The 26441-nt window shown below is 41.0% G+C and overlaps 1 protein-coding gene and 1 pseudogene across 1 annotated transcript in view; one reads left to right on the forward strand and one right to left on the reverse strand.

Moving 5' to 3' along the window:
- Positions 1-1074: 1074 nt before the first annotated feature.
- Positions 1075-1193, forward strand: LOC112307286 (small nucleolar RNA U3; annotated as a pseudogene).
- A 12613-nt stretch (positions 1194-13806) lies between these two features.
- The window catches only part of NFIL3 (nuclear factor, interleukin 3 regulated), a 13772-nt gene continuing 1137 nt past the window's right edge, over positions 13807-26441 (reverse strand). Inside the window, exon 2 of the mRNA XM_024563361.4 lies at positions 13807-15667. Within this exon, the coding sequence (XP_024419129.2) occupies positions 14106-15494 (1389 nt within the window). The 5' untranslated portion in view covers positions 15495-15667 and the 3' untranslated portion in view covers positions 13807-14105. The remainder of the gene's footprint in view (positions 15668-26441) is intronic.

Consider the following 26441-nt stretch of genomic DNA (forward strand, 5'->3'; position numbering starts at 1 on the left):
AGGGACTTTGGGATTTTAATGGTGAAATTCTGACATTACTTCAAACCTGTATAACTTTTGAATAAATAGTTCCTTTCCTTTTTACTAAACTCTGGCATTAAGAACCATAGTTCCTAACACACAGCCACAGGCAAAGAACCCACAGTGATGGAAAGACCCCGGGGTAGGGGGCTTGTTTTGGTAATATTGTCTGGGCCTCTTCCCCATGGGTCCCATTCTGTAACAAGAGCATCTCTGAAGTTTTCTTGGCCTTTCTTCTGGGACTGGTAGAAGCATCATGCAACTCTCTATCTAATGTCAGAGAAGAGCATTTGTGCCTACCTTTCCTTTTGTCAGGAGGATAGATCTTTCTCAGAAGTCACAGCCAATTTCACTTACATTTTACTGGCAACTGGGCCACTCTCCACCCCTATCTGGAAAGGAGTCTAGAAAAGTGGACAGCTCTTGTGTTCCTGCCTCTGTATTGTGAGAATGAGAAGGGGAAAGAGTTCTGTAAATAGTTAGGTGCCTACTGGCAAAGTCTGCACAAGAAAGGAACTGAGAAAGGCTTCCTGCTGTTACCAGCAAGTGGAAGGCACATTGTTTGCCCCTCCCCCCATCGAAATGTGTTGATTAGATGTAATGTTGAGCTGTTAAATGTAATTCTACTGAAATCACATCAGGAAACTGAGATTTTATGATGGGTTATTGGTAAAAGTGAAGTGGGTGTGAAAATACCACCATATGGAGTCTCCATATGTGCATATGTTTTAGTGTAAGGTTTTACATGTAGGCATATTAATATGGAAAAATACATGTTGAACCACTTAATTCTGGTCATCTTAAAAGGATTAGATTTGAGGGGGGAAGCTTTAAAGTTTTCTTTTTTTACTTCTATACTATGTTTTTATATTTTATATTTTTATAATTTGAAACATAAAAATACTTTATATTTTTATAATTTGAATAATATTGTAACAATCTCTTTATCTATTTGATTCTTGTTGGAGTCAAATCCCATTTACCAGGGATGAGATGCCTTGGCTCACCAGTGTTAATTTAACAGTGTCTGCATTTCTAAAATGACCTACTGTTAAGACTACACTTTCAGGGATCATTTCTATAGTTCGTTTCTAAAATGACCTACTGTTGAAAAAAACTGGAAACCTCTGCAGCTGGCTGGATTTGCAGAGTGGATAAACCATGTAGGAGGTACCTTAACTTTAGTAAAACTCCACCAAATACTTCGTATGCAAAGTTAAATAAGTCACTTCAGGGCTGAATTGTGTCCCCTGAAAATGCACATGTTAAAGTCCTAACCCCCAGCACCTCAGAATGTGACTGTATTTGGAGGTAGGGTCTTTTCAGAGGTTATTAGGGTGGCCCTAATACAATATCACTGATGTCCTTAGAGAAGAGGAAATTAGGACACAGACACACAGAGGGACGACCAGGTAAGGACTGAGGGAGAAGACAACCATCTAATAACAAAGGAGAGAAGCCTCAGGAGAAACTGACTGCTGACAACTTGATCTCAGACTTCCGCCTCCAGCACCATGAAACAATAAATTTCTATTGTTTAAGCCACTCAGTCTGTGGTACTTGGACAGAATTCTTAGCCAACTAATATAGACACCTAATACTTATCGAGGTATAATTGACAACCTTGTAATATATTTAAAGCATACAGTGTAATCATTTGATATATGTATACATTGTGAAAGGATTCCTATCATTGTTATTTAACACATTCATCCATCACCTCACATAGTTACCCTGTCGTGTGTATGTGTGTTCAAATCCTTAAGTTCTACTCTCCTTGCAAATTTCATTTATACAATACAATAGAGTATTATCACCTATAGTCACCATATTTTACCTTAGATCCTGAGATCATAGTCATCTTATAACTGAAAGTTTGTACCCTTTTACCAGCCTCTTCCAGTTCCACCATCACCCCTTGCCCCCAGGCCTGTTTGTATGAGTTCAGCTTTGGTATGCCTTTATTGTAAAGGGATGTTAGAAAGAAAATGACTGCCTCATATATATCTATATATATATAGAGAGAGATGTATATGAGGCAGTCATATCTAAGCATTTGTTTAATGTTTCAGCTTTTAACTTTTAAAAGTTCTTCCATAATTCTTTTTTTTGTACCATCAGAATAACTCAGCGAAGTGAGGTGAAGCTGGTATTCTTGTGTTACATATGTGGAAAGTGAGCACGAAGGGATTAAGTGACTTGACCAAAGTCACATAAAAGGAAGAACAAACCAAGACTTGGTCTTCTGAACTTGAACATTTTAATTTATCAAATGAAGTATCTAATGATAACTGTCTCATTTGGTACTCATTTCCAAATATATCAAGCCCATTCAGCAAATACATGTGGAGTGCGTGTATGTATCTGTCTTTCTTAGAAGTTGAGGGAAAAATGATGGAGGGAACATGGTGTCTGCTTTTGTGGGGCACGCAGTGTAGATATGTTGATGGACACCTAAACAAGCAATATTTTATACAATGTGAAAATCACTATAATAATAGTAAGTAAAGCATTGTAGAAACACTGCTGAGACTGACTTCATAGGTTTGGTGGAATTTGAGCTGGGCTTGAAGAAAGTGAAGGAGCTTGTCAAACAGAGATCAGGATTTCCAGAAGGAACTTCACATACAGAGTCCAGAGTTGTGTAAGAAGGAGACCAGAATTTAGTGGTTGGAAAATGGACAGGAGGACGATGGTGGTGGGTAGCGGGTGGAATAGGAGGGTGACAATTCTAAAGAGCCTTCCATGCATGTGAGGGAGTTTGGCCTTTGATGCGTACATCAGAGGTGCCCAGGTTTTTGCATTTCTTTTATCACAAAAAATTAATAGAAAGCTGACATAAGATTATTGAATTTTTATTTTACTAAGTAAAAGACCAAACTACTATCTTCTGTAATTCAACATTATTTAATACAAGGAACACCACCAAGAATGTAGGAGAGTCATAATGTTTTGCTTAACCATTAAATACATTTAGCTTTATGAAAAACTCAACATATTCTCTATTCTTCACTAATTACATCAAAACAGAGTTTTGGGGAGCCACTCCTATAGATTGTACTTCTCAAACTTTGAGAATTCACATAAGAGAATATGTGACTCACCTGTAGATCTTGTTAGAATGTGGATTATAATTCTGAGTGGCACCTGAGAATTTGGAGGTTCTAGAAACTTATTTTTTAAATTTAATCTTTATTGTATTTTTTTCCATTACCATTTAGTCCCCCTATAGGGACTATAGGTAGTTCCCCCTAGCAACTACCACACTGTTGTCCATGTCCATGAGTTCTTTCTAGATATTTCTAGGTCAGGTTCTCACTGCTGCAGCCCAGACCATACGTTGAGTAGAAAAGTTTGGTCTGCTTAAGAAGAAATCAGAAGATTGACTTGACAGAATTTGTATTTTAAAGAATTAAACCAGAAACTCATGTGCAAAATTGTTTGCAAATTAATTGTTACTACAGTCAATTACACAACAAAAATTCTGCAGATATATGCCCTGTGGGTTGTGGCAGATCACATTAACTTCTCTGGTCCTCTGACACATTACAGGACTTATTCAAATGGCAACAACACCTCAAAGATTCACAATAAAGGCATTCTTTGAGTTTACTACATGCGTCTCTTCCTGACTTAATACTTCAGTCTTAGTACAAAAATGGATGTTTGTGGAATTCTTTTAAGCTGTACACTTCAAGAACAGAATATCTATAGACAAAAAATAAAATGACTCAAAATAGTGTAGATCAAGTAGATTTGTTCTCTTTTCTAAGGGACTCAGGCAATGGTTGAGTCCTGGACATGCAGAAAAGATTGTGCCATGTGAGGCTTATTAGAAGTTACCTCCAAAACAGACATTCTTAAAGCTCTGTTACCATTACGGACAAGCTGTTCTCATTTTATAGAAAAACAAATATATAATAATAAATATCATATTCACCTAATGGCTTCATAAGAATGCATTAGGAAGCATTTATAAAAGGGGATAAGGAGTTTAAAAATTTACTTTTTAAAATAATTGATATTTTTATTACATTAGATACAGTGAGCAATAGCAGATGGTGAATCTCACACATATTGGGAAGGCTACTGGAACCCAAGACAGAAAATAACGAAATAGAACAATGTCAGGTCAGTCGTAATTTTAAAGAAGCTCTAAATTCAGAGACCAGATGGTGTTGTTAAAAGATGAATCCAGAGATATCCCCCACAAAAACTTTAGCAGGTGATTGTTTCCAAAAAGCCTGCCTGATCACCAGCCCTCAGAGGACTCACAACTTTTAAAGGCGTCTTATATTCTTTGGCTGTGTTTGCAGGGGATATCCTGTACCTGGAGTCAAACAGTCCTGATGGACCAAAGCCCCACTTCATGTAGTTCCCTTGGTTTCAGTAAACCTCACTTGCTCTGTGGCCTTTCTCAGACCAATGGAAGAAACTCGGGCCTCTGTGTTTTTGGCTCCTTTTGTAATAGATGAGCCTTAGGCACCTTATGAATGAAACCCAGCTTCAATTCTAAAATGCAGTACAGGTGTCAAAAATAGTTCGGAACTGGAAAATATCAATAAGACTATCTTACCTACTAAAATCCAGGCTGGTGTAAAGAAATGGGGGGAGAATAAAGAGGGATGTGTGTGTATCTTTAAAATTCAGAAATATCTATGAGCTTTGGACCAAGGTCCTAAAATACACCTTTAAAAAGATTAAAAAGAAATTCCCAATTAGTGTATCAAGTATATAAGCTATCTCTGAGACCCCTTACAAGTGGTTTTTGAGTCATGATGCCCAGGGCATTTACAAGATTATCCTCTGTGATGCAGGGAGAATATTGGAATTTTGTTTTTATATTCATTTGTCCAAAAATAAGATACTAATATTAATGTTTTAATTGGCTTTAGTACATGCATTTTCTATCCCTATTTCCCTCTGTTTTCTTTGGATGGACGGATGGATGGATAGATGTACTCAATTTTTTTTAATAGCCTAGCATTGTGGGATGAAAAAATGAAAGTTGGAAATCTCTGGTCTAAAGTGCTAGGACATTTTTGTTTTGCATTTTTAGAGTGTGGTCAGGTAACTTAATTTATTCAAGTTTTCCTTAAGTGGTACTATTTCAGAGGACTACTTTTTATCTTTTAAACTAAAATTTACTTTTAATTGAGATATAACATTGAGTTAGCCTGAGGTGTACAACATGAAAACTAATGGTTAGATTGAAAGAGCAGTAACATCGGCAGTACACAATAGACATTATCTAGTCTGTAAAAGGATTGCCCTGAAAACTTAGTTCTAATTCTCTTATACCAGAATTTATTTTGAATAATGCTATTTTAATTGTGGCCACCTGTTTCAGATGGAGAAAAGATAAATAGTACAAGACATCATATGGTTAATACCAGAGCAGGTAAGTGCTCTACAAATTCAAAGCAGGGAGGACACCAGGATTGGGGGGATGAAGAGTATCTACACTGAGTAGGGAGGAGCAGCATCCTTTTATCAGGCAGAAGACCAACACCCAAAAAGAGAAGGGATGAACTAACTAGGAGACTACCCTTCCTTGCCCCCCATGGGCCCCTATAGCCTCTTCATGGGACCCTAGGGCTCCAGGGAGAATGGCTGGATGAGTGCTATCAAGTCAGAGCCTCGCACTGCTTTAACCATGACCTATCATAAGATTTATTTCACATGCTGCATAGAAACATATATAAGATTTCACTGAATCAGTTACACTTATACATGTAATGTATGGTTTGTTTTCATTAAATTAATGAACAATCCATCATGGATGCTACCCACAGTTTGGAATTCACAGGTAAAAGGAGATAAGCTTGGAAAAATTGGTATCATCTAACATGTTGAGGGCCTTAAATTCCAGATGAAGGAGTTTAGACCTTTATTATTTATTAACAAAAGCAGCTACTGAGGTTTTAAAAAGGAGAGTGAAGTGATTCGATGTGGACCTTGGGGAGATTGGCTGAACTGTGGGCATGACAGTATACAGGGTGAAGCAGGGTGGAGGTGAGGGACTCCTGCAGCAGCCCACAGACATGTGGCAATTTGGCCTAAACTAATGGGGTAAAATACTTACTGTGATTTCTCTTTTCTTTCTGATTTTCTTTCTGCCTTTAAAAAGAGCTGCTCGTTCAAATGTAAGACAGTGTACACTGGAGTGTGGAACATGGCTTCTGAAGTCATATCCTGGCTCTCCCGCCTACCAGTCCTGGGAACTTGGGCAGATATGATGGTTCATTTTATGTAGCAGCCTGACTGGCCATAGGGCACCCAGGTTAAACATGATTCTGGGTGTGTCTGTGAGGATGTTTCCCCATGAGGCTCACATTTGAAGCAGTATTGCTCTCCCCAATGTGGGTGGGCCTCATCCAATCTGGTGAGGGCCTGAATAGAATCCAACAGTGGAGGAAGGAGATTCCCTCTCTCATTGCCTAATGGTTGATCTGGAGCATCTAATCTCACCTTCTCCTGCCCTCTGACTGAGGTTTACACCATCAGCTCCCCTGGTTCTCAGGCCTTCAGGCTTGCACTGCGTTATACAACCAGCTTGGCTTTCCTAGGTCTCCAGATAGCAGAGAGCAGATCACAGGACTTCTAAGCTCTCACGATCACATGAGCAGCTCCTTGTAATAAATCTCAGTGCCCCTCTCTAGGTAGGGGGTAGGTAGGTAGATAGACAGAAAGATGTAGATGTGTGCAAATAGACACAGATACCCTTATATCCTACTAGTTCTGTTCTCTGGAGAACCCTGGTACTGTAGGGTCCCCTCACATGTCCACAACAAGCTATGCAAAGGGCCGTTGTTGGGACATGGGTAGGGGCCCCCAAAATATAGACAATGTTACTGATGCTGTGCACAAGTGCAGAGCACCACACAGCCACATACACACGTGCTCACTGCAAAGGTCAACTGCAGCTAGAACATTTCCCTCGGTACAGGCAGGAAAGTCCTCTGAGGCACCTTCGTAATCTCCAGTACTGGTTGTGGGGGTGAAGGGAGGAAGGTGCAAAGGGAATAGCAGCCAGTGCTCTCCATGTAGCGCTTGCTGTAATTTAATGTGCGTAAAGAACACTGAGTTCTTATAAAGGCACACTTAGAAAAAAAATGACCTGCCGTTAAAACTCTTTATTATGCTTTCATCATAAGTACATATTACCATATTTTTAAGGCAGAGTTCAATTTCTGGTACTCTATTCATGGCATTTAGGCATCAGAGAACTTGGCAAAAATGTTAGGCAGTGATACAAAAGAAAGTAGTAGGTTTTAGTAATTGCTGTTTCCTTCTGCTGCGCCATTGTTTATTGCTTCTATCCATTATTATATTATTACATTTTTCTGCATTGCAGAACACTGTGGCCTGAGGTTAATTTACTTGGAAACCCAATGAACACAAAGAGTGACACCTTCATTTCTGCTTTATTGCATGACTTAAAGGAAGTGCTAAGATGATCCCTCCTACTTGGGAAAATCAGTTTTCTATGTGTTTTGCAAGAGTTAGGCCTAATTTGCATTTTCAAAGGAGAGAAGTAGAGAATATAAACAATTATTTTCATTTTAGAAAAACATTTATTTGCAGTATCAAAAAATTCAGAATTGTCACTTGAATTATCTAAATAATTATCGCAATTTTGTTCGGCAGTGATACAGAAATGATCTTAGATGTCACTTGGTATATGACACAAAATAACTATAAATCAAAGAGGCAAGAAATCATTTGTAACATTTATCATACTCTGTAGAAGACCAGGAATAGGTTTGTTGTAATCCACTTTCTCAGTAACGCTGGCTCATCAGAAAATGCTGATGTATGTGAGCAAGAAAGCTTTTCAGCTGAATTTCCCACCTTGATTTGTCTTATCACATGGTCAGGTGGTTTTAATGCTTTCTGATGGAAAAATGAAATTCTTGTGGCTGCCTGTGGCAGTGGTCCCAGGTCCAGAGTGGCTTGAACCATGTTGCTGACGCATGAGGACAGAACGATATGAGCCACCAAAAGCAGACAGGAAGGTGACAGTGCTTCCTTCTGTCCAGCAATTCATCTCAAGAACACATTTGTCTTAAAGCTATTCAGGTATAAACTGCTTGGTGGGAAAGGCTAGTAGTGTGGCAGTGTAGGAGTAAGTTCTAGGTGCTCTGAGAAAATGAGGAAATTATGGCTCCTGATATCACCTTCCTAGACTGCACTGTATCCCATGCAACCACCTCCCTCCTCCAGCCCCAATGGCTGCCCCCTTCTCCCTCCAGAACCCATCCCCTCAACTGCCCCATTTCTTCTGGGTAGGTCCAGCCTTGTCACTTCCTAGAGCACCTCCTGCCCTTCTCCTGGCTCTTCCTACTTGCCTATACCACTCCCTCCTTCTTTCTCCTGGCAGTGGTTCCTTTTCTAAGCCTTCTCCCATCCTCTTTCTCCAGGGAATTCAGTGTGCGCAGGTGGACAGCGCTAGCAAACAGAATGGAGAAGCTGAGAGTCCAGGTTTCAAGGGTGAGTGAAAGTTGGTGGTTCCACATGGGGACCTTTCCAACCTTGTGACACGGATGCATAAAGGCAACCTGTCACTTTCAATCCTGGCCTTGCAAGGCATAGGGCAGCTCAGAGTGGCAGGGAGCCCAGCGACCTCTGCCCTTCTTTGTGGACAGGAGGGCTCGCATTGCCCCACACTGCTGCCCTAAGTGACTCAGGGGCCATTTTTTAAGGTGGAATTCAAGGATCTTTGCAACTCATTCTACAATTCCTTTTGAATTTTTTTTTCTTACCAATCCTCTAAGTAAATTCACTTCTCCAGGGATGCAGAGTACCTTCGCTGCTTCCCTGATGGCAGTGAGATCCCTGTTTTCTGCTCTTCTCGTCCTCCAAGTTCTAACGATCTCTGCAGCCCAGTTCCATTAGCACAGATATCTGTTGGGTCCCCACTGTGACTGCATGCAGTCTGTCTTCTGAGCTTCTTTCACAGGCATCTGTTCCCCAGACGTTCTACCTCTTGGTAAGGTCTATTGGCTTATACTACTATTAGGTAGTGTTTTGGTCTTTTTTTCACAAGCAAATTCAAAATTCTTCAAAAAGAAAAAAGACACTTTCTTTTTGCTGTTTCCCCCACAGCAGGTAGCATAAAACTGGGTACACACAGGCAATTCCTATTTATTGATCATTAGCAGGCCTCCCTAAGCCCTGAGATCCCGCAGGTGGTCCCTCGGCCTCAGCTGCATGGTCGTCAAGGTCCAAAGCTCCTATGGGCTTTGCAGGTCCCATGGCCTCAGTCTTCACCATCACCCCACCTTAGCACTGGCTCCCAGAAGGGCCGCCTCTCTCAGCAGAGTGTTGACTCAGATATAAAGTTCTGCAACACACAAAAATTCATTCACACAAAACACTGAGAGTCTAGTAGGACTAACAGACCAATTTGAGGAGGAAATGGAAGAAATGTTTTTGCTCATATTCCTCATATTTGCTCATATTCCAGTGTCTCCTCCTCTCCCCCTCCTTCCCTTCTCTTTTCTCTCCCTTCCTGTTGAAAGTACCCCCCAAGCTCCCATCCCCTGAGAAGCACAAAGCAGGACCCCATTGCCTCTCATTTTGTCAGCAAAGCTACCTCTCGCCTTCTCAATGCCCAGGATCTGCTGACATCATTTTTTAGTGTTTTCCTATGAGCTAAGTAGTGCACCAAAGTTACTTTCTCAAAAAGGAAGTTCCCTCTCTCATGGGAAATCTGGCACAGCTGTTAGAATAACTTTTTTACATTCTTGTTACAGTGAAATATCTGCCTACTTCAAGGGTGGTTTCATTCTGAGGTTTCTCCTGTTCCTCATCTCCCTTCTGTGAAATCGCTATATATTGTGGCTGGATGACTTCCTGCCTCCTACCCCCCCTTCCTATCCTTGGAATCCACATGTGTGCTTTCAAAAGGGTCTGTTCTTGACCTGCAGCACCTTGGATTTTGTTCAAGCACATTCCCCAAAGTAACCTTCTCCTTCTCAAGTGGATAACACTGACAAAATTGGGGTATCAAAAAATGGCAGTTACACCTGCCTGGGTTACTTTGCTTATTTACTTTATTTTATGAAGTCCTCTACTAGTCCGCCATGCATTATCATCATACTCAGCACCACAATCACTCCGGGACAGTCCCTTGTGTGATGACCCAGCAGCAATAGCAGGAGGTCCTTCTGGCTGTGTAAGCATGCTCTTTGTCACTTCCTACTGTTACTTGTTCTCCTTTGCCAAGGCTGCCCCCTCTTATCTTCATTAGATTTTGACTCACTTGCCTCCTTATGTCCATCAGAATCAGTCTCAGCTGGCTCTGTGAAAAATATTGCCAGTCTTTAAACCTGCCCGATTTTACGTCACCTTCCATGAAGACACCCTAGTTCATGTTTCTAATTAGAATGCAGTTCATAATTCTGAATTTCCTTTTATTTCGCAATCCTTGCTGCTATCTGGAGTATCCTACAATTTTATTCTTGGCAAGTTTTTCTCATTTAAAGTTTTCTGGTGCATGCAGTTTGTGGTCCACTGTGCAAAAAATTTCAATCGTTCTCCCTAAACAAGCCCCAATCCCTGCCCTCAAACCCTCAAAAAGCCCCCTAAATATCAAGTGGCTGCCACCAGTGATTCTCATTTTTGAAGGATAATGTCTGGTTTTCAAAAATGAGTTGAACAGCTCTCAGTTTGCTGGGACCCATTTATGAGGGATTGGACTTCAGTAGAGGTAACGTGTATGAACCCTCATGTGAACAGGGATATATCTACACAGATGCAGCTATTTTCATTTGGGAGTATTTGTTTCTTGAAGATAAAAAATTGAGTTGTTATGCAACTATTAGGCAATAGAAAAGTAGATGCTCATAAGTTCTACTAGCAGAGAAGAGCCACAGACATTTCCTTAGACTCCCCCTTCTCTCCTGTGGACTTGCCACACTCATTTCCCTGTTATATCATGAGAAGGACTACAGTGTCAGGGGCACTTTGCTGCTGGCCTGCTTTTTCCTACTCCCTTGTGGCCTGGGTTCTGGCTGCTGTGAGTGTTTTGGTGAGTTAACCCCTTAGTCTCAATGTTCTTCCTTAAAGAATAGGCATAGTAATCAAATAATATTAACAATGAGATACTGTTGAACACAGGAAGGATGTGCTGCTGGTTGGGGCCCCTGGGGAGGTCGTGCCTTGCATTCTACATGGGACTGTGGGCTGAGGGGCAAGGCCCTGCCTCTGTGAATCCACACACCACCCTCCCTGCTCCCACTCCTGACTATCTGGATCCCCTTTCTCGTGTCCAGTGGGGGTTGGCCCTTGGAGGCATCTGTTTACCGGCTGTGACTTCTTCCCTATCAAGGCCCACCTGACAGTCACCTTTCTGGGAATTCTTAAGATTTCTGGTATTCTGAGGCTTCCGTTTCTTACATTTGAGTAGTTACAGATTTGGCTTTAAACACATTTTATATTGTTTTAGAACTCTGTGAGTGGAAGGGAGAGGCAGCATCATTCCTCAGTTCACATCATGAAACAGAAGTATTATAGTGTAATCTATTTCTCTGGTTCCTAATGTGGGGGAATTGCTAGTTTATGCATGCTTTTATTTTTAAGGAGTAACATTTTGAACATCATCCCAATGATATCTTTTAGATCCTTGAAATCATAAGGAAAAATGACTAAGGAAGAAGGCATCCGGGTGTGACGCATTCACTTCAATAGCCAGTATTAGCAGTTAATGTGGAAGGCGCCCCAGTAGGCTGCTGGACTCTACACCCCTCCAAACCCTGCAGTTCTTCCTGCAATAAGTCATGATCTGTGTCTCCTGCTGTTGTCCACTTGTTCTTATTCTTTCTTGCAGTACCCCAGAGAAGGGTCATCCCTTTTGGGGGCAATTTATCAAGTTTTTTTTTTTAAGATTTTATATACTTATTTTTGGAGAGAGGGGGAGAAAGACAGGGACACAATCAATGTGTGGCTGCCTGTCACACGCCCCCTACTGGGGACCTGGCCTGAAACCCAGGCATGTGCCCTGACTGGGAATTGAACCGGTGACCCTTTGGTTCACAGGCCGGCACTCAATCCACTGAGCCACACCAGCCAGGGTTCGCGTTTTCTCAGTATGTTCTCCCATTCACAGCTATGAAACTTCCCATCTCTGCTGGCTGCCTCTAAACACTCACTGCTGTGCCTCTTGGCCTGGGTGCTCCCGGTGCAGCAAGACAGTTGTCTTTGTGCTTGGATAATGTGTTGCCATAACCAACACTCCACTGGGAACTGACTCATGGTAAGCTGCAGGGAACTGAAGCTTTTTCCCCTCCACGTGTATAGTTATTTTATTTATTTATTTCTTCCCCAGTGGTGAACTTGTACATCCTTTAAAAATCTTTGTTTAACATGGGAACCTAACTTGACATCGTGTCCCTATTATGATCCATGTCGTTGGAGCCATTCCATCCGTTCTAGGCTGTCAAATGCTTTTGGATTCTGACTGACAGCCAATACTTTAGCCCTCCTGTAACACTGGCAAATAAAATGGATTTGCCTCTGGGCCTCACCCAGTCACTAGTAAAATACTGAAGAGAGAAGGCCAAGGCCAAGATCAGCAACACATTTCTCTAAGAGCTAGGAGATTTCAGGGAGACCGCTGGTCATTGTGGCCAAATGAACAAAGTGGATGGCTATGTGTGTAACTGGCACTACCTGTAATTCAAAGGACCACTTTTTTAAAATATGAAAGTGCAGGAAGTTTAACATAACAAAAATCAGAGTTTTACTCAAATCAAGCAGTCTGTAGATCCCTAAAATGAAACTTTACAGGTGGGCTCTTCTTAGGGGCCACCATGAGATACAGGTAAGTCACTCTACACATGTTCTATGACACCTCAAGTCCCTTCATCTGCTTCTAGAATAGAAAAGAGGTCAGTGTGGAAAGAAACAGTTGTGAGGGGAGTAGCTATGAACAAAGCTACACGTGACCAACAGCACCCACACGCCCTACCACACACAGAAGCCAGATGCCTCTGAAGAGAAATACAGTCTGTGTTTGTCAGCACTTGAGGGATTGGTGGAGGATCCTTGACAAATTACCATAATGGCTTTATCATCCATTTACTTAGAATGAAGCTTTCTTCTGGACTTGTATATTATAAAGAGTTCCAAAATAGAGCTATTATTTATATGCAGCACTAACAAATCATAAAAAACAAAAAAACACAAGTCATTATATATACTCAGACCATGTATGCTGGAATGTGGTAACTGATGTATTCTTTGAGATTTGGGAAACTAAATAAAAACAATTTCATTAGGTTAATTCCCTAAATGGTTATGCTCTACAACTGTTAAGATTTACAGTAATATTTTCAAAATGACTTCATTCTCAGTCTTTATTCGCTATTTAAAAAAAGACCTCTAATTAATAAAGTGGGTCAGTTACTCAACTATTAACACCCATGTGTCATATGTAAACAGAGGTGACTAAACACAGGCTGATGCCAAACTCAGATTTTTCTATTAAAAAAAAAGTTATAGAGAAAATTTAATTTTCAAGAAAAACAGATAACGGGGAGTAAATTAGCCAAGTAGTCTCAGATGCGAGAAGATTCATTGTCCCCTCCACTCCCCTCTTTGGAAGGTTTGCAAAATTATAGCCTGGGCCAAATTAGGAGAAAAACAAATTATTTGCTGAACTTTCACTTCAGTTTTCCCTTTTTCAGGGGTGAAAACTCCCCTCAATAAGTAAAATGTAGAATACCTCAATATCTAAATTGCTTTTTCTTTACCCTAAAATCAAGTGCAGTGGAGCAGAAATTCTGTGCTGGTCACCAACCCTTTATTGAAACAGGTAACTTACACACTTTATAATAGAACAACAAAAATAATGTTCAATATATACAGCCTTTGCATGGACTATTTGACTATACACAAGGCAGCGTGATAACACAATCTAATCTTCATAATACTTTGTGCACAAGAAGACACCTGACAGAGAACATGTGAACATTACAGTGAAATGACATCGCAGGTCCAGTGAAAGTTCAGCCTCATACAAATGTACGCCTCTACTGCAAATGACACCTCTCAATGTCCAGAGCTTGTTCAGTAGTAATTTACCCAGAGTCTGAAGCAGAGATTTGGTGTGTGGCTATAAGTCTCTTAAGTGAGACCATCTCTGCAGTTAAGTTTGCTATCCCCTGCTTCAAAAACAAATTCTCTGGGTCAGAAACTTTGTAGCCATTGTCTTTCATTTCAACAACTCCAGTTTTGAAACTATTTTGAGTTTTGCCACTAAATTCTTTTTGATGCCAGTGCTCTGATCTGAGAGACCAATCTTGGATGTTAGTCACTTGCACTGAAAAAGGAGTGAGAGAAGAATGTACCATATTTGGGGAACTATGCTTCTCAAGTTCAAATTGTCTCTTAGATGTCACATCAGCAGGCGAGGAAAGTTTTTGTGTGGCATCAAATTCATTATCAAATGCCTCTACTTTTATCTGCATGGCTCTGGCTTTAATCCGGAGCTTGTGTGGCAAAGCAGAGGAATTCACTTCTGGAACTTTAACCACCGTGGCATGTCCATGCTGAAGTTCAACAGGAGAGTGGATTGGGCCCTTGGGAACCTGCTGCTCATCTTCTCCATCCGAAGACTTTCCCACTGCACCATCGTCAGTTTCCGACGTTCTGGGAGAGTTACTGGAGGACCGGCTGACCTGGAGTAGAGGGGGGGAGTGTGAGTAGCCAGGAAAAGAATTTCCCACATAGTTCTGGTACACAGACGCTCGGTAGGTGCCTTGGTCATCTCTCGGCTCTCTTGCATAGTTCTCCAGTTCCACTGGCTCCTGCTTGATGACTTGGAACTTGCTGTCAGGGCTCTGGCAGCCACTCTGTGCAGGGCCCTCCTGAGAATGTTCTAGCGAGGAGACTTCTGACACATCAGACAGAGAGCTCTGTGGAGAGTGCTTAATGACGGAAATGCAGCTGCTCGCCACCACTGAGGGCTCGTGCTCATCCACAAAGGGACTCACGTTGGATTTGGAGGTCTGGTAGTCTTGGAAGTATACTGCTGTAGAATTACTGAGTTTCTGGATCTCTTGAGCATATACTGTAGAGCTAATTAAACCAAACTTTAGTTTTAAGGAAAGGAGTTCAGCTTTTAAAGTGGCATTTTCTTCTCCCAGTGCAATTAGTTTGTTCTCTAAAACCAGGTCATTCAGTCGACGCTTCTCTCGTGATCTCTTGGCAGCTTCGTTATTTTTCCGCCTTTTTTCCCAATACATGGCATCTTTCTTTTCATCAGGGATGAATTCCCGTTTCCTCCGGCATGCTGAAGATTTGTTTTTCCCCACACTTCCTTCACTTAGAAGAAGCTCTTCTCCTGCTGTCAAGTCTTCTGAGACTTCGGTGAAAGTGGAATTCAGCACCATCGCCTTGTCAGCACTGCTACCAGGATCAAGAGATGCCTGCTCCTTCTTGATGGTCTGCATTTTCCTCAGCTGCATCAGAAAACAGCCTTGACCTATCTGTGCAGAGCAGGAGAAAAACTATCTTCTCAGAATTCTCAAATGCTTTCAAACTGTGGTTTTAAAATCCATCAATAGTCTTCCTTTTGTTCTGTCCAGGATAAATCTCTCCAGCTGCTCCCACTGAATGGAGTAGGGGTCTTTTAGGTAACCTGCGATACATAAAAAGAAATAGTTATCCATTGGTAAATATTTACCAACTAGGTACAGGAACTATGCTGAGCATTTAGGAGATACAGGTCTGAACAAGACACAGCTTTCCTTGAAAGAGTTTGTGATCTTAAAAATGAAGTAAGTGCCCAAGACTGTGAAGTTATAAAGGGCAAATCTTTACTGAGACCCATGGGCAGAGTAATTAATACGTGGTCCAGGAGAGTGAGAGAACAACCAGCACCATCTGCCCTGGGGAAAAACAGAGGAAGGCTGTTTCAGGAGGAGAAACAGGGGAGGACAAGGAATATGGTCATGGCGCTGTACAGGAAGGGAATGGCAAATTGCCTTGGTTGGTAAGTTCTAAAACAGTAACTGTATATTGTGGTGCTTCTAAAAAAATATTTGAGATAACATTTATGTCATTGCGAAGCAAACATGCTAACCTCTTAAGAGGAACTTTTCCAAGTAAACTCCTTTATTATCAGTAAATGAATTCTACAGTTAAATGTAGTAAGATATAAATTAACCTATATTTTTATTTCCCCTAAAACCAAAATAAAAAATCACACAAATAATCAAGGTAGTTGTTTTAATCTGACTTATATGGACACAAACCTGTCCCTCACACCCCCGACTACCTGATGGGCTTATGTCCACCTCATCCCCCCAGGGGACTCAGCACACCTAACTGTGAAGGACTCTTCTCAATAAAGCCATCTCTTCTGATGCTTCTGTGCTATGAGTTTAGAAACATTCTTTTTTCTGGTTCCTTCAAATTGATTTATCAAACATTCACTTAAGAATGAAGCACCAAAGTATTTTTTTTGGTCCTGAAAATTCTGTAAAATAGATTTGATTTATACGGTAGCTTTGGAGTAAAATAAAAAGTGACTATTCAAAGGTTTTTTTTCTTTTAAGTACAGTGAGATTCTTGAAACTTAAAATTATTTTGAACTGAGTAAATGTGGTTATAGAAAGAATTTCTTTCCACTTTACTAATTAGTTTCAAACAAATATAAGAACTGAAAAATAGAACCATCAATTAGCTTCCCCTTACACTGATGAAAGATTCATAATCTGAATCTGACTTGCCATGAGATAATAAACCCATATATTAGGTTCCAATCACAATCTGTTTGTGGTGGTTTTCGGATCTGTGTTTCCAGACAGGGCTTCTCCACCTAATTTTCCATAAGGCAGTACTTTCATAGAGAATCTGTGATGAGACAACAATCATTCACACTGTGTGTGGCACATCTATCCGGACACATTGAAAGGGTGTCATGTTTTGTTCAATGCCACTCCTTTCTCGTGCATAGCTTTACAATGACTAATGAAAAGGAGTTTAATTTTATCACCCAGAAAAGCCTGTCACCTTCTTGTGTCTCTTCCAGAAGTTGTAGAGGGAATGATGTAATAGTTTTAGGATCATAAAGAATAAGGTTTAATGCCACATGTTTGTCTATCAAACTGAACCAGCAAAAAAACAGTAAGTTGCAAGTTAGTGAAATTTGGGATAAATACAAAGTTTCTGTTTGTTTTTGATAAGCTAACTGTGGTGGGAAATGAAGGCAAGGAGTTGGCCATAGCAAGCAGTGATGGTATAGAATGGGAATCTTCTAGTTACCACTTTAGTAAAATAGCACTACTTCTTATATTTCTACTCAGGGTTTGTCTTCTGACACAAAAGCTCATTTTCCCTCTACATGGAATGGTTTCTCTCCTCTTGGTAAGGATCTGTATGCCCTGTTCAGTTAATAGTCCCTCTAGAGTCCTGGCCAAGGCATAGAGAAAACAATCCTACTTCCATTTACCGAATATACCGAACTTGCCTTAAAATCTTTTAACCCCTTTCTTCTAAGTGCCTAAGTACTGTATGTTCACTTTGCCATCTCCGCAGATTTGTTGGTAAATTCATACCTGCAGCAAACCTATCTGCGTTTTACTACATGTACTACGATCTGGGATTCTTCCCTCATCTGCACAAATTAATTGCCTTGTGACTCCACTGACGTCACATACGATCTTAGGATATTTTCTATAGCATTATTTACCAAATAATCTTGCAGTTTTGGAAAAAGTTTATAAGCAGTGTGAGATAATGCAGACAGAGTTGCTGATTCTATACACTGTGTATCTTCCTACACGTTTGTTTTGTATGCCCAACAGGTAATTCCTCACTTAATGTCCGAGATAGGGTCTGTAACTTTATGTAAAACAATGGATAATGAAACCAATTTTACCATAGGCTAATGATTTAAACAAGAGCTAAGTTTCCACAGCATTTCATCAACGTTAGAACATAATGGCGTGGAATAAAATGTTATTGGAGGACCTACTGTACTTCAAGGCCCAGATTAATACAGGTGTATCCTAGCAACAAACCAAACATTAGCTGCTCAACATCTGACTAACAGTCACTCATCTGCCTTTTATATAAGAGAGTTTTGTAACCAAAAAACTATTCCGATACTTTCTTCTGAATATTATTTTGTAAATTCTAAAACAATGTTTTGCTTATGAACAGACAGCTTCTCTTATCCATTAAGTGATTTATTCAACACATAAGGAGCAGCTACTGTTCACTGAGCCCGCCTGGGGCCACATACAGGCAGAGGGAGAAACCGAACTTCCAAGAGCCAAGGGACTCCTAGTCTTAGGTGGGAGACAGACTTGAGAATATAGCGGGAAGCAAGGCTGTGTGCGGAGTGATGCCAACAAGGGGGCCTGGTACACTTATCGCATTGTTTGTAGCTGCGCTGCTTTTTTCTTGGTATGGTGATAAAAACAAAAGCAACCAAAACAGGTTCCATTACTGAATACTAACTAGGCAACAGGCACTGTGATTACTTCAGTACCCTCACAATAACCATTTTCAGATGAGGAAACTAAGGCTCCAAGAAGTTAAGAGACTTGTCCAGTGTCACAAAGCTAGTTAAGTGTCAGAAAAAAAGACTCCAGTCCAGGTCTGGCCCCAATCCAATTCCTCTAACAGTACTCCTCCTACACTGGCAGGGGGCTGCTCTGGTGTGTAGTCCTGCAGTGCAGCTCATTCACATACAGCTCCTTTTCTGCGTTACTCTCATTTCTGACTCATATATACCCAATTACTAAGTTATTCTGGGGACAGTAAGGCAATGCTAGATGCTGCCAGAGCTTCTTTAAGACAACAAAGGTACCACCTGAACCTTTTCTCTAGTTTCCACAGAGTTGAGAAAATATGCTAAATGTTTCTATCTAGGCTAAAATTTTAGTCTCTTGGCAATCTTCTTTATGCTAAAATAAATAGAGGGAAAAAATCACAGCTACGGACATTGTCACCTGTACTTTTTAATAATACGAAAGATGCATTCGTTTTTCAACATGGGGGTGGAGTGGGGAGCTAAAACACAGCTAAGACTACGTCTGGGCCAGAGATGGGCCCTAGACTCTATGTATGTATGTCTCTCAGCAATGAACTCAAATTGAGGCGAACACAAAGGCAGGTTACAATGCCTTCTAAAAGCATAAGTATTTATGTTCAACAAATGACGTTATTTCAAATTCCAATGTTTTGCCTTATGATTAATGTAACAGCCACTTCATCTCTGCCTCATGTATTCAGATCACCACTAACACTGTGCTATATTAGTCACTACTTATGTTTTTGGTGAGTAATTGCCATTAAATGCCAATTCTATGACGTTGGTGTATTCAGAATTAGGTAATAGGGCTGCTTCTTAAAAGTACAAATAAAAAGATAAATTTAAGAGCAGGTGTCATCACTTCCTAATGGGCATTTTTTCCCCATATCTAATATGGATGTGCTATCGCTAATTAATGCCTTTTTCATAGTACATGACACTATTTCTACAGGCAGGAATTCTCTTTCTTAAGCCTGGAGTTTTAAAGTCTATTTAACTCAGATGACCTAAATATCGTTTTTAATTAACAATAAAATTTGGCTTAGAAAATTCCTCTAAAAGAATTAAACTTTACAACATAAATTCTAGACCAAATTTCTCCTCCAGGAGTGACCTCATTACTCATGTTTACAATGAATGGCAGACCTGCATCTTCCCTGACCTCCAGCACATCTCTCACAGAAATAAGGGTTGATAACTCAAACTCTTTACAAAACACGAAAAAAAGAAACATTTTGTTTCAAGCACCTGAAATCTTACTAATAGTTTAGACATTAAAATCTACTATGGGAAAATTTTGTTATTAATTCTCATTAAAGAAGTCTTATTGCAAATTTTTTCTTGTACGTATTTTGATTTTTTAATTCTGTCAAAAAAGATGAAATACTACTTCATATGCCCAATTAAATAAAAAAATCTCATTTTTTCTCTACTCTGTGAAATGTGCTGTTTATTCCCTCAGAGGTACTGTATAGATACTATTTCAGAAAATCCTTTTATGTGAAACTATAAACTCTCTCTCCAGTAAGCAGACAATTGCTTGTTTTGGAGATAAGTGCCATTTTAGTGAAAGAAAATAATGTTAATTTTATTCATTAATTGATTTATTCAACACATATGGAACTCTTTAAAACTGTTAATACTAGTAAAATATTAACCTACATTTTCTTCCTGAAGGTAAAATCCATGACATAACTTTTTCAATAAAATGCTTTACTTCTTTTCATGGATAAAAATGAAAGCCAGTATTTAAAAGCAGAGATAAAGTAGGAAAAGAATACACCAGGACAATCAGGGTGGAGTGGGGGTTGAAAAAAGAAAACACTGAAGTTGTAAGAAAGGATTTTCTCATCAGTCTGAAAAATAAAAGGATTTTAAATTAAAAAAAAAAATTTGTTAAACCTCTCCGACTGCCAAGGAAGTGCCTCCCATTAATAATATACTTCTGTCTCTAGTAACACAGACTTTTTCACCCTAAAGCCAGAAAGAAAACGTGTGTTTGACCGAGATAGGAGCATGTACGTAAACAGACGCTCTCACACTTTGCCAAAATCTAGCCGATCAAAGCAACAAATTGACCTACTTTTTCTATTTGGTGCATCCATAAATAAATGTGTCAAAACCTGATCGAGTTTATGATAAATGAAAACATTTCAAGTTTCTTGCTCTTCATCCTCCACAAAGGACTACTTGAAAGTTAGATTTAAAATTAATCAAGATAAAATTGCATTTTATTATAGCAGTAATATAATTGAAGGAATTTAAATAAAACCGTATAACTTGACTTTTTCTAGTAAAAAGAGGCCAGTGTTTCTAACGCAGCACAGGAGGAGAATATTCTGAAGACTGCGCAGAGCACCACGCAGATGCTAACACAGCTGCGGGGCTTTAGAAACCAAGACAAAACCACCCTCACGGCAGACAAGAGGAACTGGAGGTTGGGGGGGTGGAACAGCAGTGCATTAAAAAAAAAACTGCAGTCATTTTTAAATGGGGATTTTTTTTATTGGCCAACTGATTTTTTAAAATTCTATTACAGTTGTCCCAATATTTTCCCTTTTGCCCTCCCTAGCCCACCCCTCTCGCCCACAGTCAATCCCCTCTCTGTGTCTTTTTTCTTGAAACTTTCAGAAAGATAATTTATCAGTCTAGCAAATCTAAGCTGAACTCGTAAGGGACACCAACAATCACAAAGTAACCCAGCTATATAGGACATTCTGAGGCAGGTAATGTCGGAATCAGGCAACAAGTAATGATGGCAAAGATGGCCTGGGTACAGGGTGGGGGGAGGGAAAGTACTTGAATGTTTGTGATTATAATGAAGAATCATTCCAATTCTCCTCAGCTTGACTTTTTGATTGCTTCTTTTTAATTTCACTTTCTTTCCCAGTGAGCAGATGATTACAAATGTCATTTGCTTTATTATGTGCCTTACAAACAGGACATGTTTTTTATAAATGTTTATGTTTAGTGTTTATTGGAAGGCTACTTAATTGCAGTCTAAGATCCCCGGAAAGTTAATTAATAAAAGACACCATGTTCTGATAACTTAAAGGCTTATACACATCATTCTGATTCCAATGAAACCGCACTTCTTGTGAAAGGCATCTAGTAAATCTTTACTCAACTTTCTTATCGTAAAAACAAGCTTATGCTCTCTAATTAAAACCATACGAGTAACAGTTTTTTCTTTTTTTACTACAGGAAAGTTATTTGAAAAGAAATTTGAGAGATAATTGGGAGTGGTGGTAACATAAGTTCATTCTGAAACTGAAAAACTCTTATGTAATGTCTGTGATCAAAGGTCACCGTATTTCGACATTTTCATGAGTCTGATTTGGATAAAAGTCAACTCAAGTATAATGTAGAAAAATAACAGGATATCAAACAATGTGTTAATTCTGTGAAATACAGGCCTACCTTCCCAAAACAAGAGATGAATATTAAAGGAAACTTTAATTACATTGTTTCTGTCATATTTGAATTCAATCCCAAGTGTGCTCTCAGTCCTCAATACAAATTAAAAATAAACAACAGCACTGATGCCATCTGGATTACAATGGAAATAATGAAGTATGTGTGATTTTAGCTTGGGTAAAAATAAAGGCTAGGCAAGATGACCACACTTTTTCCACAACATGCTGCAATCACAGTCACATCTGAGAACTGACTGTGGACCACAGCAAGGTCAACTAGAAATATCCACTCAGCTGGTGAGTCAGGCACATTGCTCAACCCGGGAAAGGGCTCTAACAAAGGGGTTTGAACTTGCAGATTGTTGCATCACAGTTATGTTATAATTGCACTTTGCAAAGATAAGCCTTTAACACAGAAAAGGAAATTGCTTCAAAAAATTACAGTGAACTTGTACTCACTCTCAGGGAAGGGAGAGAGACAGGAGGGATGACCCCTTCCCCATCCTGTTTTCAGGCTGCTGATCAATTTCTCTCTGCCTCCACTTCCCAATCTATAAAATGGGTTTGATAAGAGAACACTCAACACAATGCCTAGCACCTGTTGGATAAGTGTTTAATCAGTATTAGTTCCTAATCTCATTTCTGAAGAAAGAGCAGTAGCAAGGCAAGGGTGATAAAGGTTAGTTCTAGGCCTTTTTAGCCTCTACAATTCTTAGTGAAGAACTGCCCTGTGTCACAAATATAGGGTTAACCAAATGAAACTTTCTTCTGTGTAAATCAAAAGGGTCAAACATCAGCAATTTCAGCCTTACGGGCTACACACACTCCCTCCAAGATCTCAGACCGCAGAATTTTAGATGTAGAGATTATCCGGGCCACGGAAAACGGCCACAGAGAGGTCACAGGAACTGGAAAAAGCCCAGCTCTTATGCACTTTTTGCATCATTCCTGCCACCATCAATGCACCTCTCTGTTTCTTTAAGTTCCCCAAAACATTAACCCAGTGGCTTGGGAAGTTTGAGGTTCTGAAACCCTATCAAGAATTCCCTTCAAACTTAATTACTATTGAACATATGGCAAAGGGGCTTGAGAGAAAAATGTTAGTCATTATTAGAAGAAAAAATGTTTCAAGAAGGCTCTTTAATTATAGGCTTAATACAAACTTCAATCCTTACTATTAATGCGCAGAGAAAAATGAAGATGATTATCTTTATTTTTTAAAATCTGGTTCATGGTCAATAATACAGGAAGCATTTACTAAGCTCCTCACAACTGCCCAGCTTCACAGGTTTTATTCCCTCAGTTTACCCAAAGGCCCAGGGAAATAAGAGCAGCACCCAAGATCATAGTCTGGGGCCACTGGATCCACCTCTTGCTAACCCAGAGCCTGTGCTCTTAACACTTTACCAAAGGAGTACTCTAATTACTGACAGTGGCCTTAAATTCAAGAGACAAATTGTAAGGGAAGGGTGTAGGGTATGATCCCGCAAAAGCCAACTTTTTATCAAGGCAGGCTGCACTGCCGCGCACTTTCAGAGAACATCTGAGGTCGCCCCGACTTCACTGCGAATGAGCGCCTGAGCACAATCTCAGACGTGTCTGTGCCAGGATGAAAGTACTGTACTCTAACTGTAGGACGCGGCATCTGCGTGGGTGTTTTGATTTTTGTTTTATTTTAAATTCAGGGGATTCAGTTCTCTCTCTCTAGCCTTTGAACGCATAAACTAAAGGTTTAAAAAAATACATTGACTTAACTTGCCACTCAATCTGGGGCCCTCCTTTCCACCAACTTCAAGAGCTGGAGCGCTCCCCCACCTCAATTTCTGTGGTGTGTTGGCATTTGGAGATTTTCTTAGGTCTTTTGCACATTTCATGAATACCGAGCGCTAGGCTCCTAAATACAATGAAGCCTCCGGAAACAAAGGTGTCTGTGGTGCTCAGAGGCTCACCGTGCAGAAGGAGAGGAGGCAGGCCTCTCCCTGGAGCTGCACTGTGTTGCGGCCTGCCCCGGGTGCCTCCTACCCCTCCTTACTCCCCTCCCTTCCTGTCCTGCTCCCCTCCTCTCCCCTCCCTCAGCTGAGTGAGTGTCTAGCACACCCGCACTCCAGGCCTGGGACTGTCCCTCACCCCGCCTGGTAGTGCCTCCCTGGGACCACCCACCCCCCCAACCTCCGCCCGCCTAGTGGGCGGCGCAGCAGGGCCTCGGCACAGCTAGGACCCCAGCGCCAGAACAAAGGAATGTGGGAGGGGGAGAGCAGGAGCGCACGCCTCCGAGCAGTCCCACTCCAAGCGCCGCCCAGGGTGCCTCTCGGTGCCTACCCGAGGTCCCCACAAGCCAGTCCTACACCCCCAGACCCCACATGTCCGGAGGAGGGAGGGTCGCACTGGAAGGTCACAGTCCGAAGGTGGCGCTACGCGGCCTCCCCAAAGGCCAACCCCAGCTCCAAAGTAGGTTGGGGTCTGATACTTACTGGGGTACCAGGAGCAGTATGAGCTTCTGGGAGAGCGAATGCAATTATTTGGGGTAATATAATTAGTTCCAGTGATGAATCTTTATAATACCCCCCCCTCAAAAATCCCTACAACGGTGCACTTTAATTATTTAAATGTTATCTTAGGAAAATCTGACAATGTACACACCATCATACACATATATATTAACACATACTTACACGAGTAAGAGCCCAAGAAACATAAAATCTGAGTACATTATAGTATATTCATCTATCCTCACATAAATATAACTAGGTTATCCAGACAAAAATACAACCTACAAACCTGTATTCTTTCCCATAAGTCATATCTGGTCTTGAGAAAAAAATACTATGTGAAAAATACTTGTGACCTCATTCGCTTTTATTTACAGAAACCAAGACGGGAAGATGACATTTGGCCATCCCCTGCTATTTCAGTAATAGCACTTTCCTAAAGTGTCCTTTAAAAGGATAAACGAGGGTCAGAATCCAGCAAATTACCAGGCTTGGCGAAATGTCTTCCTAAAATATAATCTTATCAAAGGTCTCCGAAGGCGTGGAGTTACAACTACAGCCAATGGCCTTGAACTTGTATTTGCACACAGCCCTGGAAAACACCAGAAATAGCACTGAGAGGCCACAATTGTTAAAATGTGATAGGACTAAATTTAGAAGAACGCACATTTCATTTAGGGCAAAAGACATGCGTTAGGCAGCATGAGCAAACTCAATGCTTACTCGGTTGTCTATTTTCCTGTTTAATATATCTCTTTAAAAAAACGGTTACAGTGACATTTAAAGGCTGAGATTGTCCTACTTTCTTTGTAACAAGATTATAAAATCATGTAATTAGCTCCCTCTTCCTATGCTCACTGCCAGCAAATTCGGCAGTTACATAATGCAACATTTCCAGGAAACTATTATGTGATATGTCATGTCGCGTCTGGAAAAGCAACGACAATAAGGGCTGATACTAAGGAATGCATTCAAATTAGGAAGGTAGGAGTAAGGAAAGGGGGTAATCGTAAGGAAAGGGGGTAATCGTAAGGAATGCATTAAAATTGGGAAGGCGGGGAGGTAAACGTCACAACGGCTCGTTCCAGATTTAAAAATAACAGCTCGGAATACCTAAGGAACGAACCCTGATTAATATCCGAGATCAGAATTCAACCCGAGAAACTCTTCCTTTCATGTGCTGTAGGAGTGTTTTAAAATATATCTTTTTTATTTGGGACGCACTAAAGATGTAAATAACAATCAAATACTCAACGTTGCGCTAAAATTACCACATCATCGCACACGTACGCGCACATTCCCAGATCAACCGTAATCCTTGCCAATATTTCACCGTGGGCAGATTATGCAATGTATGCAAGGACAAACCCACAACCTCCCCGAGCGCTGGTACAACACGCTGACGACAAACACGGTGGAAAACGTCTGGGCACACACAGACCGGACACAAACAAACGCCGCGTAGGCATTCTCCGAGTGCCGTCACTGTTCACGCCACCAACCCTTTCTCAACAAGAAAATCAAGACTATTCCCCATTACTCAGCTCCCCTCCTCCGCCTCCAGCCCCACAGAAGGCAAGAGAAAGGAAAACGCGTTGCCCTTCCCACTCGAGATGGCTCAGCCTCGTCTCAGTCTCCGGAGCTTCTCTCTACCAAAACATCAATTTTCCCGAAATCAGGAGACATTATGCAACAGAAGCGGCGTGGGGGAGGAGGGCGGGGGGGGGGGGGGGAGCTGAAACCAGCCCGCTCTACGTGCTAGCGCGAGGGCACTGCAATAGAAGCAGACACTTTTGCTGCCCTCCCGACAAAGCACCAAAAGTTTATGTAACGAATGCCCCGCGCACACTTGCCGCCGCCGGCCAGCCCCGCGCACAGCCCGGCCCGCGCCCGGCGGCCGCGCGCCCCGAGAGCGTGCGGGGAGCCGGGGTACTGGGCCGGGCCGGCAGTGGGCGGAGCGCTTAC

The sequence above is a fragment of the Desmodus rotundus genome, chromosome 1, assembly GCF_022682495.2.
Source record: "Desmodus rotundus isolate HL8 chromosome 1, HLdesRot8A.1, whole genome shotgun sequence".
NCBI lineage: Eukaryota > Metazoa > Chordata > Mammalia > Chiroptera > Phyllostomidae > Desmodus > Desmodus rotundus.